Here is a 14,346-nt window from a genome sequence, read left to right as displayed (position 1 = left end):
GGAATTATATTTCCTGGGGAGGGAGAATTCCTATTAAAAACATACATTTTTGCAGGTTGCTATTTCTCTTTTTAATCCCTTGAGAGCAGGTCAGTTTTCAATTTTTATGGATCATTGGCAAAATAAAATATGCTAGATATATTTTTTCAAAAAGGAATAGTTGAAGTAAGCAGATTGCCTAAATTTAAAGCCTTCTTGCTAGAAATCATGAGAAATAATCTCCCAAAGCTTGGCAAAGAGTTAATATAAAGCCTGATGAGAGTTTGTAGCAGATTGAAATAACAATTAGGTAGTAGAATCCTAGGATAATGCAAATGATAATATTTGAGAGTTTGGCTGCTGTACACTACACAAATAAAATGCAGCAGTTCATTATAATGGTGTGGTATTATTTTTTTCTATGTGTGCTAAATGCAGGGAACTGTTACATAATAAGCTTGTCTCCCCTGTTCTTATTAGAATTACATTAAGTGTTTACCCAACGCATATAAATACAAATGCTGTAAGTTGCCCTCATCAAGAGATATCTAATACACTGGTGGTTGTCACCAATTGCAGGACACTTAAAAGGGAGCTGAATTTCAGTAGCTGGAATAATTTGCAAGAAGTAGGGTAGTAGAGGAAGGTAAGTCACAGAGTTAGGCAGGTCATATTATTGCGACACTATAATCTGTGGCCTGGTATGAGCCCAATAGTGATATGCAACTGATGAAAAGAAAGAAGCTGCGATGGGTCCCGAACAGATTAATGTGTAAGAGAAAGAATATGCTATGTAAATGTTGCCTTGGCAAGCACAGTCAGTTGACTTTCATCCAGCACTCTCAGCATGACTCACTTTAAATTATAGATGCGAAGACGAGCAATACATCAAAATAGGAGCTTGATAAAGGGCGTGGGTTTTTTTGAAGAAGCCATCTGAGTGGACATAATTAATTCTTTTCACTTGTTTTTAAGTTGTTTATTGCTTTGTACAGGCAAAATCTTTGCACTGGTTATTCATTTTTACTCTCTTTAATTTAACTGCGTTAGAATTACAAATGGACTGAATACCTAACTGTGGTGATCTACCTCCTAGCTCAGCAACACAGTGTGCAGAGACCCCCAAAGCTAAAGTGAAGAAGAATTAAAATGGTTATTAGAAATGGCCAACATTTTTTTTAAAATCCCATTTATATCCCACCCTTCTCAGAAGACTCAGGGCGGCTTACAATCTAAAGCACAAATCAATGTGCTTAGCAATAGCCTTCATTCTATGTATATTACAAGATTGCCAAGATTTCATCATTGTTTTCCCATGGGATATGGATGCCAAAATAATGTGAACTTGTAAGCATTAAGAAAAAGTTAATTAGAACTTTTATGCATTGACGGCCATACAATTATGCAAAATTGCACAGTGGTTTCCACTCCCCAGAAAGCCTTGACTTAAATCACAAGTATTCAGTGAACCAATAGGGCAGTAGTTGGAACACTTCAGAGGCTACAGTTAAGTTTTCTTTCTTTAATTCACAATTTGTACACCACCAGCTACAATGGGGCTTTTGGCAATTTACAGCCATAAAAATTCCTAACTAAAACTACCTTCGTAACCTACCAAACAATAACATCTGCAGGGTAGAGGTGACTGAGCACCCTTTTTTAAAAGTACATTGACCCACTGTACAGAAAGGCAAGGCCTTGATTATGCTGCCATGACCAACATCTTGATTCCCATTGCACTGCTCTTAAACAATGGAGGAGACCTATTTCCTAAGAAACTTTATAGACATAGTCCTATTTCTTCAAACTTAAAAGTTGTGAATAGTAAGCAATTTACCATGGCTAAGACAGACTAGAATGTCTGTTGCCTTAGCCAAATGCTGAAAGGATTTAGTTGATAGAGTCTTACAATTTCAAAACTTCCCCTAGGCAAGCAATGTTAGGTATTTATTTTAGGTGTCCCAAATTTCTCCATTAATCTGCTTAGCTTTGCTTATTATACTGTCCAAATCATTTATCAAGACTGGCTACATTTTTAAAAATAAATTATCTTATGTAATATTAATATTTCTTCTCCAGGTAGTGCTGTTATAGCTATCTTATTCTTAAAAGAGAATTTTAGATCTCAAAGTATATTGGGTAAGTACCGTAAACAATCATTGCCAAATTATTAGTTGATGTATTATTTATTCTGAAAACATTAACTTTGCAAACACATCACCTTCACTGTAATTCAGCACAATTAAAAAAATTATATAAATGGACCTTTCCCCCACTTTTTATACTAACTTGGTCACTTACAAAAGTATTTTAATAAAATTTTGCTGGTGAATATTTGCAATAAATTGAACTTTTCTTACCATCTCAAACAATTTTATATTAATTAATATAAACTTATTAATGTATAATTAAATTAATAATTATTAACTTCAAATATCTTTATTCCTTTAGATGTTAACAAACTAATGTTATTTTTGGCTCTGAGATTACAGCAGTTACTTGCAAACGTAACATATTAAAGATGACTTCCAGTCTCAAATTTTATTACAATAATCCTTTTTGTAGCATCTGTTTATATTTCTAAGTGGGATACTCTGATTGATTTGCCTTTTTAGGAACAAATTCCAGGAGCAGATTTAGAAGCTAATTAAAAGTTATCTGATTACAGTCTCCATAATGAATAGAGATTTTTCTGTCTGCTATATGTGAAATATATACAGTATATGATTTATTCATAAATTTTATATCTTCATTACTTTGCTGATGTGAACTAATTATTTTAAAAGGAATGGCTCATGTGGCTTGGGAAGTATGCATATGTTCAAGATTTTTTGAACAATAAAAATAATACAGAGGCATGTCTACAAGAATTAAGCAAAACCAAGAAATAGTGTATTTTACACCCACCATGGAGAGTTGATGCCTAATGAGTATGAGTCATAATGGCTGCGTGTCAAAATTCCCCAGATTCACTGTAAGAAAATAACTGATATTAGGATGCTTGCAAAGAAAGCATTGATAGTGCAATTCCTCTGCTTCTTCCTTTGAATGTCCCATTATGCTAGATAAAATCATCTCCCTTTTGTGTTTCCCAATTGGTAGCTGAGTCTTTTTCCTTTTCAACAAAAGTTGTTAAGAAGAACATGATGAAAATAGCACAAGGGGTATTCTGATTGATAACGCTAACCCCGAAGAACACCATGAACAAAGCCTCTCCCAAAAGTTGGTGTCAAATAGTAACTTGTCAGACAGAAGGGGCAAACTGCTAAAGATACATGGAATGACATCTTCACTTATTTAGTGTTTGATAAGATAGATTTAATTTAGATTTAAATTTTGTCCAGTTCTACCTACTTCCTTGTTGCACTGAGGTCCCCAGGAGAGCCTTCTGCTCCAGGTCCCCTACTTTGGATACCTTCTACAGTAACTTATTGCTTCCTTGTTCTGATTATGACCATGTTGGGAGCTTGACTAGGGTAGAAAGCAGGATTCCTGGAGAAACTTTTCATTAAATTCAACAAGGTTGGTCATAACTAAATGTTACTAATCCTGGCAGTAGTTGTTCTGTTTATTATGCAGTTGTAATTAAGCATTGCACAGACATAGAATAAAATGACAGTTAATGCAATAACATATTACAGTTGATGATCACTTCATACAATATTATAAAATCAGGAGCATCTACATAAAAAAGTCCACGACATATATTAAAATCCGTACATTTAAAATAACAGGCAAGAATTTATATATTCGTTGATTTTAAAGAAACTTATTAGAGGAAGCTGGTTTTTGAGTCCCTACACGAATAAACAAGCAGTTAATACAGCCTATAAAATCGTCTCAGTAAATGTTTGCACTAATCCTGGAATACATAGTTGATTCATGAGATGTATAGAGAATTTATTTTTCAGCTGATCAAGTTCCTCTTATGTGCTTCTCATAGTTTGAAGCAGCATTCTGTGCTGATTTATTTCTGTGAGTGGCTGTACCACAGAGGCTTGTTAAAAACCTCTGCATTCCATTAACATTAGCAATATCATGACAAAGGGAATGATTATTAGGAAGATTTGCGTAAGCACATAAATACTGTATGGAATTCTGCCACGCCTCTGCATGTTTCTCCCCCTTTAAATAATTCCATTAATATTCTGTGCCATCTTTTGTACCCCAGATATTCTGCATTGATTGATTATGGAAGCAAAGGATTTTAAACTCAAAGGGAAGAAGATATGTGTGTTTCTGTTTAAAGAAACCTTATTTGATGTTTACATATTGTTTGCAAATAAAATCTTGAAAAGAAAACATTAAACATTTAAATGCGCGCGCACACACACACATAATCACACATACTTATTTTGATGGACATTTTAACAAGAGAAATCACCAGAGATAGGCAGACATGCAGAATGATGACTCCTTAGTTTCTCCATAGTTGTAAGTTGCCTCTCTCTTTGGATGGAAACTAATCAAGGAGAGAAGCAACTTAAAACTAAGGAGAAATTTCCTAACAATGAGAACAATTAACCAGTACAACAGCTTGCCTTCAGAAGTTGTGGGTGCTCCATCACTGGAGGCATGCCCATGAATAACCCAGGGATATTTTTCGAGTATTGATTTGAGGGTTACAAATAAATGTTAACAAAAAGAGAATTTGCAAACATGGAACCTGTAAATAAGGAGGATTGTCTGTATTTACACTGAGAAGAGCAAGGAAATTGTGGTTGCCTTCTTCCAGACTTGTTTCAGCATTCCAGTCTGGCCTACAGCCCTGGATTATACAATAATTTCCCATCCACAGCTGTTGGATCAACATGTAAGCAGAGAAAGTGGAGGGGAAAAAACTATTGCTTAATGCCAGGTAGTTTCTTCCTACCCATGGAGGAGGATGAGAGATATTACAGAAAGTAAAGAGCGAGTTGGCTTGCTGGCTCCTATTTTCATTCCTATCCACTTTATAAATATTCCTCCTACAAGAAGATCTGACACAAGTTGATTGAAATTATTTAAACAGCTGAAATTGTACTCCTCCAGTGAAATACTGAATATATTATTTACTGTTGCTTGCATTTATGTCTTATAGATCTCATGGAAGTGTGATCAAAAATTGAAAGACTTCTGTATAAAAATAAGCTATCTTTCTGTACATGTAATAACTTTTTTTTAACATTTTAGGTCCTTTATATTAACATTTACAAAGTTGCTACATAATAATGATTTCCCCATTTTTTAAAAAAATCAAGATTACTTGAAGGAAGAGTCTTCTAGTTATGTATCGCACAGAAATAAAATGTTGATCTAAATGGATTTCCCCTTTGGCATAGATTTCATCACACTTTACCAGCAAATATAATAAGATAGATATAACTATAAAATAAAAATAAGATATAAATAAATAAATAAAAATATAAAAAAGTTATTAAAATATATATAATACATTGAAGTTGCTTGTATCCATTTAACATCCCATTTTGTTTTAACCTTTTCCAGGGGGGTTGGAAATACAATTAGCAATTCAATTTTCTATTGGACCGATGTGTATTATCATTTTTAAAAATCTGTTCATTTTTTGTGCATTTTTTTAAATGCAGTAAAAGAAAAAAATGTTTATTTAAATGTGTTTCAAGGTGGAACAGTGATGCTTGTGGGAATGTTCCTGTTGGTGACTTTTGCACCCCACATTATCCAAAAAGTCACAGCAAGGACGATACAAAACGATTTAGTTAGTTGGCAGTTCTTGGTTTATATGGTGAGTAGAATATTCTTCAGTATATAGAAGCATAACCTGTAACCAATTTTTATACCGTACAGTAGTCTGTTCCTGTTCAGGCTTCTAGCCTGTTTTGTTTTTTTTTCTTGATTATTCCACCCTGTTTCCTCTCCTCTCCCATTTCTGTATCTCCCACCTATGGGCCTTTGATTGTGGATGGTGCCATTTTGGTGCGTAAGGATTGCTATTCTTAAATGATATATAAAGGATAATTTGAGCATTCTGGTCAAAAGTTGTTTTTCTTATAGCACATTCTCTAGAACAGGTGTAGGCAACCTCGGCTCTTTTCCGGCTCTATGCTGACTCAGGAATTCTGGGGGTTGAAGTCCACGAGTCATAAAAGAGTCGAGGTTGCCTATCCCTGCTCTAGAATAAGGATGTTGGTACAGGTAGTCCTCGACTTACAACAGTTCATTTAGTGACTGTTCAAAGTTACAACATCACTGAAAAAGGAAACTTATGACCATTTTTCATTGCAGCATCTCCATGGTTACGTGCTCAAAATTCAGATGCTTAGCAACTGACTCGTATTTATGACGGTCGCAGTGTCCTGGGATCATGTGATCATCTTTTGCGACCTTCTGACAAGCAAAGTCAATGTGGAGCCAGACTCACTTAACAACCATGTTACTAACTTGACAATTGCAATGATTTACTTAAAGCTGTGGCAAGAAGGGTCATAAAAAGGAGCAAAACTCACTTAACAAATGTCTCACATAGCAACATACATTTTGGGCTCAATTGTGGCCATACGTTGAGGACTATCTGTATTTACTCACTTCAGCAGGTGTTCTATGCATATTCCTTGGGTGAGATGGAAAGAATTTTTGAGTGGTTCTCCGTGAGAAACAATGCAGCATAAAAAAAAGCTAGTCTGTATTCACCAAGATAGAAAAAAAGATAAAGATTAGCGTAACAAAAATTATATTTATGTCTTTATGTAGGTTTGGGTTTCATATACCATAGATCACAGTTTGCTAAACTAGTGTCAATTCATGTGACTAGGTATTTGAAATCCTCAAGTATTGAGAATAGTGAAAGACTCTTCAGGCAATCCGATGAATTCCCAAATATAAGGGTTTTTTTAATTTGCATTTTGCTGAGAAGTATGGTTTTTTTTAGAAAAAAACCCAAACTTATTTTATCACTCATGCTATAACTACCATGTGTTTCCAATCTCAAAATGGGGTGCACGCTCTCCTGCTGATTTTCTGTAAGCTCAAGCATGATACCAGGTCCACAAGAAGGGAACAAAAAAGCAAGTTTCAGGAGCTGCATGTAAGTGCAAGTATGAAGTGGATAAAGGCATTTGCAACAGTTCTACAAATGCCAACTGTAGGTTCTGGTTTGATGATCTCTATGAATTACATTAATGTGAGTGAAAATGTACCATGGTGAGTAGCATGATGGTTAAATCTGGAAAGGAGAAAGAGCATTTGCACAGTAGAGAGGAAGCAAGTAAGCCCTTAGTCTAATATTTATTAAATATGAGTGGCTCTACATACCGTCATCTTGTTTAGTCCAAGAGGTTCCATCTCTGACTATAGGAGGAGAGATGTTACCTCCCATTGATAGAGCACGCAATCTGGGCGTCCTCCTAGATTCACGACTCAGTTTTGAAGATCATATTGGAGTCATGGCTAGGGGGGCATTTGCCCAGATTCGCCTAATATACCAATTGCGCCCCTTTCTGGACCAAGATGCCCTACGTACAGTCACCCACGCACTCGTTACCTCCCGTATAGACTACTGTAATGCTCTCTACATGGGGCTGCCCTTGAAGACCACCCGGATGCTTCAGCTGGTGCAGAGTGCAGCTGCACGGGTAGTGATGGGAGCACCCCGATACTCCCATATTACACCCCTCCTGCGTGAGCTGCATTGGCTACCGGTTGCCCTCCTGGTGAGATTTAAGGTGCTGGTACTTACCTTTAAAGCCCTACATGGCTTAGGCCCGGGATACTTGCAGGACCATCTGCTGCCGGGAACGAATTCCCATCGCCCAGTACGCTCACACAGAGAAGGCCTCCTCAGGGTACCGTCAGCTAGGCAATGTCGGCTGGTGACCCCCAGGGGGAGGGCCTTCTCTGTGGGAGCGCCAGTCCTATGGAATCAGCTCCCCCCTGAGCTTCGGATGGCCCAAAATCTCCAATCCTTTCACCGCGGCCTCAAAACACTCCTATTCCACCAGGCTGACCTGGACTGACAGGCATTTTAATTAATTATATTTACAATTTTTAATTTATTTTTAGTTTTTAATTTTAATTTATTGCACAGATGATTTTAATTTTATTTTTTTATCTTACCGGTAATTTCTGTACTTATTATATGTTTTGTTGTTAGCCGCCCTGAGTCCTTCGGGAGATAGGGCGGGATATAAATCCCATAAATAAATAAATAAATAAATAAATAAATAAATAAATAAATAAATAAATAAATATGATCAAAATATTTAATACAACATGGAGCCAAAGTGTTCAGTTCTCTTTGTTTCTTCAGAATTGTAAGTGAAAACTTTCCTTTCCAAAAATTTTCACCTTCTAGTCTTTACACCAACCCAGGAAAGTTTAGACTTAGAGTTGGGAATCACAAAATCCCAAGTGTTGAAGCTGAAATAGCCAAAGATTGTCTATACCAAATTATATTGGTCCAGTTAATGCCACTTATTTATTTACCATATATATCTAATATATGAGCCAAAATTATTTTAAGGCACTTATCATAGAATCTGTTGTGTAAATGTTCTCTCTGTCCTTCTGCAGAAAAGTAAAAGAGGGAACTTTTGTAACCATTGTAACTTGCAGAAGAGAAAAGCTTTCAGGGCTGTTGAGCAAAATGAAAATTAGGAGTGAGGGTTTGGGAGGCTGGTAAGGGAATCTTCCTTGTCTCCTTATAATGAAACATGGGAATAAATAATTAAGCATGCAGTTTCTGCAGTGCAAGTTTCTGTCCTCTATAGCATATCTTTATCTCTCTCTTTATCTCTCTATCTAGCCATCCATCTGTCATTTATTATGTCTGTCTATCTCTTTGTCTACCTATCTATCTGCAATCTATCTATGTGTCTATCCATCCATTTATCAATTATCTGTCTGTCTGTCTACCTATGTATCTATCTATCAGCATTTTTTTATTTATGTATCCATTCATCCATCATCTATTATCTATCTATCCATCTTCTGTCTGTCTGTCTGTCTGTCTGTCTGTCTATCTATCTATCTATCTATCTATCTATCTATCTATCTATCTATCTATCTTTCTATCTATCTATCTATCTATCTCTCCCCCTTCATGGATTACTGCCTTGTTGTGGCGAAGGGGCTTGCGTAATTCAGTGAAGCTATGAGCTATGCCGTACAGGGCCACCCAAGATGGACAGGTCATAGCAGAGTGTTCTGACAAAACGTGATCCACTGGAGAAGGAAATGGCAACCCACTCCAGTATCTTTGCCATGAAAACCCTATGGACAGTACCAAAAGGCAAAACGATATGACGCTCGAAGATGAGCCCCTCAGGTTGGAAGGCGTCCAATATGCTACTGGGGAAGAGCAGAGGGCTAGTACTAGTAGTGCCAGAAAGAATGAAGCGAATGGGCGAAAGCCGAAAGGACGCTCAGCTGTGGATGTATCTGGTGGTGAAAGGAAAGTCCGATGCTGTAAAGATTTTTTCTCCATAGGAACCTGGAATGTAAGATCCATGAATCAAGGCAAGCTGGACGTGGTCAAAAAAGAGATGACAAGACTGAACATCAACATCTTAGGAATCAGTGAACTAAAATGGACAGGAATGGGTGAATTTAATTCAGATGACCATCAGGTATACTACTGCGGGCAAGAATCCCTCAGAAGAAATGGAGTAGCCTTCATAGTCAATAAAACAGTAGGAAAAGCAATACTGGGATACAATCCCCAAAATGACAGAATGATCTCAGTTCGAATCCAAGGCAAAGCATTCAATATCACAGTAGTCTAAGTCTATGCCCCAACCACCAGTGCTGAAGAGGATGAAATTGACCGGTTCTATGAAACCCTACAGCGCCTTATAGAACTAACACCAAAAAATGATATCCTTATCATCATGGGGGATTGGAATGCTAAAGTAGGAAGCCAAAAGATAACCGGAATAACAGGCAAGTTTGGCCTTGGAGTACAAAATGAAGCAGGGTACAGGCTGATAGAATTTTGTCAAGAGAATACGATGGTCATAGCAAACACTCTTTTCCAACAACCCAAGAGACGGCTCTACACATGGACATCACCAGACAGTCAACACAGAAATCAGATTGACTATGTGCTCTACAGCCAAAGATGGAGAAGCTCTATACAGTCACTAAAAACAAGACCAGGAGCTGACTGTGGCTCAGACCATGAGCTTCTCGTTGCAAAGTTTAGGCTTAAACTGAAGAAAGTAGGGAAAAGCACTAGGCCACTCAGGTATGAATTAAATCATATCCCGGTTGAATATACAGTAGAGGTGACAAATAGATTTAAGGAATTAGATCTGATAGACAGAGTGCCTGAAGAACTATGGACAGAGGTTCGCAACATTGTACAAGAGGTAGCAACTAAAACCATCCCAAAGAAAAAGAAATGCAAGAAAGCAAAATGGCTGTCTGAGGAAGCTTTGCAAATAGCTGAGGAAAGGAGGGAAGCGAAAGGCAAGGGAGAAAAAGAAAGATACGCCCAATTGAATGCAGAATTCCAGAGAATAGCTAGAAGAGATAAGAATGCCTTCTTAAATGAACAGTGCAAAGAAATAGAAGAAAACAATAGAATAGGGAGGACCAGAGATCTCTTCAAGAAAATTGGAGAGATGAAGGGAACGTTACATGCAAAAATGGGCATGATAAAGGACCAAAATGGCAGGGACCTAACAGAGGCAGAAGAGATTAAGAAGAGGTGGCAAAATTACACAGAAGAACTATACAAGAATGAGCTTAACGTCCCTCATAACCACAATGAGATGGTCACTGACCTCAAGCCCGACATCCTAGAATGTGAAGTGTAGTGGACCTTAGAAAAATTGAGCAACAACAAAGCTAGTGGAGGTGACAGTATTCCAGCTGAGCTATTCAAAATCTTAAAAGACGATGCAGTAAAAGTGCTAGACTCAATTTGCCAGCAGATTTGGAAAACTCAACAGTGGCCACAGGATTGGAAAATATCAGTTTACATTCCAATTCCAAAGAAAGGCAGTGCCAAAGAATGTTCAAACTATCGCACCATTGCACGCATTTCACATGCTAGTAAAGTTATGCTTAAAATCCTACAAGCTAGACTCCAGCAGTATGTGGATCGAGAACTACCAGAAGTACAGGCAGGATTTCGAAGAGGCAGAAGAACTAGAGATCAAATTGCCAACATACGTTGGATCATGGAGAAAGCTAGGGAGTTCCAGAAAAACATCTACTTCTGCTTCATTGACTATGCCAAAGCCTTTGATTGTGTGGATCACAACAAACTGTGGCAAGTTCTTAAAGAGATGGGAGTACCAGACCAAATTATTTGTCTCTTGAGAAACCTACTGTATATGCGGGTCAAGAAGCAACAGTGAGAACTGGACACGGAACCACTGATTGTTTCAAAATTGGGAAAGGAGTCCGGCAAGGCTGTATACTGTCGCCCTACTTATTTAACTTATATGCAGAGCACATCATGAGAAAGGCAGGGCAAGATGAATCAAAAGTTGGAATTAAGATTGCCGGAAGAAATATCAACAACCTAAGATATGCAGATGATACCACTCTAATGGCAGAAAGTGAAGAAGAACTAAAGAGCCTCTTGTTGTGGGTGAAGAAGGAGAGTGCAAAAGTTGGGTTGAAACTTAACATTAAGAAAACCAAGATCATGGCATCCAGCCCTCTCAATTCCTGGCAAATAGATGGGGAAGAAATGGAGGTAGTGACAGATTTTATTTTCCTGGGCTCCAAGATCACTGCAGATGGGGACTGTAGCCAAGAAATTAAAAGACACTTGCTCCTGGGGAGGAAAGCCATGGCAAATCTAGACAGCACACTAAAAAGCAGAGACATCACCCTGTCAACAAAAGTGTGCATAGTCAAGGCTATGGTCTTCCCAGTTGAAATGTATGGCAGTGAAAGTTGGACCATAAGAAAGGCTGAGCGCCAAAAAATTGAAGCCTTTCAACTATGGTGCTGGGGAAGACTCCTGTGAGTCCCTTGGACTGCAAGGCGATCAAACCGGTCAGTCCTAGAGGAGATCAACCCTGACTGCTCTAGAAGGCCAGATCCTGAAGTTGAAACTCAAATACTTTGGCCACCTAATGAGAAGGAAGGACTCACTGGAGAAGAGCCTAATGCTGGGAAAGGTTTGGGCAATAGAAGAAGGGGACGACAGAGAATGAGGTGGCTGGATGGAGTCACTGAAGCAGTAGGCGTGAGCTTTAATGGACTCCAGAAGGTGGTAGAGGAGAGGAAGGCCTGGAGGAACGTTGTGCATAGGGTCGCGATGGGTCGGACACGACTTCACAGCTAACAACATATCTATCTCTCTATCATATCTATCTAATTTATATGTAAAGGTAAAGGTAAAGGTTCCCCCGCACATGCGTGCTAGTCGTTTCCGACTCTAGGGGCCGGTGCTCATCTCCGTTACAAAGCCGAAGAGCCAGCGCTCGTCCGAGGACGTCTCCGTGGTCATGTGGCCAGCATGACTAGATGCCAAAGGCGCACGGAACGCTGTTACCTTCCCACCGCAGTGGTCCCTATTTTTCTACTTGCATTTTTACGTGCTTTCGAACTGCTAGGTTGGCAGAAGCTGGGACGAGTAACAGGCGCTCACTCTGTTACGCGGCACTTGGGATTCGACCCGCCAAACTGCCGACCTTCTGATCGACAAGCTCAGCGTCCTAACCCACTGAGCCACCGCATCCCAATTTATATGGCCACCCATGTAATAAAAAACAACTGGACATTGCACAACAATCTTCATTGTCTATGATGGTGACAGCATGATTTGTTTAGAAAAAATGGTTCTGAAAAGAAATAACAGTGAGAATGGTGCCTTTCATATCTAAGACCTGAAAGGTGTACATGAAATTAGTCTTTGTTTAAAATAATAATAAAAAGTTTTCCCTCCATGTCTATTATCTTGCTATGGGGGAAATTGCTTTGCAAGTATAATTTATATTTCTGTTTCCTCTGGGACAAACTGTATGAAGTTCAGCTGAAAAATTACTTGAGACCGGGGAGGCGAAAGAAAAATAGGGATTGCTTACCCACTCATTTGTCATACTAGAAATGGATTTTTGTATTAAAATGGCACCAAATGTATATAAATGAATCACTCTCACATAGATTCAGTTGTAAATGAAGTAAATTTATTTAATTGGAAGGTAAGGACAAGAAGGGAGAAGTAGCAGCTCTTTTATGAAAATTAGGACAGTGAATGATTATAACCCTTGAGTTGATTCAGATTTTTCCTTTCTAAACACCAGTATTAAAATACATTTTGAAAACCCTAAGGTAAGAAGTGTCTCAGGATGCTGATAAACCTAATCAATCTTTTTTAAAGAAAAGACTACATGATCTTCTGATAGAGGAGAACTGTGGGATCCTTGGTGCTGTCTGAGTGTGGCTTTTTTCTTGCAGACGTTTCATTACCAAACTAGGTAAGACCATTAGTGCACTGATAACGATTTCATTACTTAGTTTGATAATGAAATCTCTGCAAGAAAACAGCCACACTCAGAGAGCACCAAGGATCCCACACTGCTTGATTTGTATTTCACATGTTAATATGTAGTTCAAAAGCAAGTTATCTTTGAATTATGTACTTCTCTAATTTTCTCAATGCAGTTTTTGGCTCAAAAGACACATACAAATAAATACATACTTTAGCAGAAAAAGCATATAGTTTAAATTTTCATGCATATTTTTAATCTGGGAAATGAAATGGAACAGATTTATGACAGTTTTATAAGAATTCATATGAAACTCATCTGGATCAAAAGTAAACAAGCTGTCCATTAGAAGTGGCAAGTAGTTTATTGGCTATGGTTTGGAGCCATAGGTAAGAGCATGGAGAAGCTGGACATTTAATGAATACTCATATATTCTTCTTGCTTTGCACAATGCCCAAGAACAAAGAATCTTAACTTGGAGCACTGGTTTAGATACAGATGTTTCCAGATTTATTTCCAGGCATCTCCAGGTGAAAGAATCAAATGGCAAGAGACATAAAAATATACTTCTGAGATCTTAAAAGAGTTGCTTACCCAGCTGCTCAGATTTATGCTAAATGTGCAAACCTGAATTAACCAGTTTTCTAATCAAGGATGCCATAAGATAGTTTTATAAGTGTATAGCCTTGTTACTCCAGAATTCCAGCACCAATGCTCTAAAGATCCTCTATGGAACTGTCTTCCCAAATTTGGTACCCTCTGGATTTGTACATCATCCAATCCCATAAGTTTCAGCCAGGATGGCCATGGACGTGGGAGCTATAGACCAAGATAGCTGGAGGAGATCAAATTTGTGAAGGCTGTAATTCAGTAGCTAATTCCAGAGCAATCTATGGCCCAGATGAAAACTACTTTGAATAGGAAAGTCACACAGGTTGGGGTGTCGCTGTTAGCTCTG

General features: G+C 38.0%; 1 protein-coding gene across 5 annotated transcripts in view; it reads left to right on the top strand.

The window, feature by feature from the left end:
• Positions 1–14,346, top strand: part of NIPAL2 (NIPA like domain containing 2) — a 42,218-nt gene that overhangs the window by 7,326 nt on the left and 20,546 nt on the right. For 3 of the 5 annotated variants that reach the window (XM_081323285.1, XM_081323282.1, XM_081323283.1), the window contains 2 exons: positions 2,059–2,118; positions 5,604–5,725. In XM_081323285.1, the coding sequence (XP_081179411.1) occupies positions 2,059–2,118; positions 5,604–5,725 (182 nt within the window). The remainder of the gene's footprint in view (positions 1–2,058; positions 2,119–5,603; positions 5,726–14,346) is intronic. The other 2 variants (XM_081323286.1, XM_081323284.1) reach the window with 1 other exon arrangement.

This window comes from Vipera berus (assembly GCF_964194415.1).
Source record: "Vipera berus genome assembly, chromosome: 3".
In the NCBI taxonomy this organism is placed as follows: Eukaryota; Metazoa; Chordata; class Lepidosauria; order Squamata; family Viperidae; genus Vipera; species Vipera berus.
The sequence above is the reverse complement of the archived record's forward strand: the minus strand, read 5'-3'. Positions and strand labels throughout refer to the sequence as shown.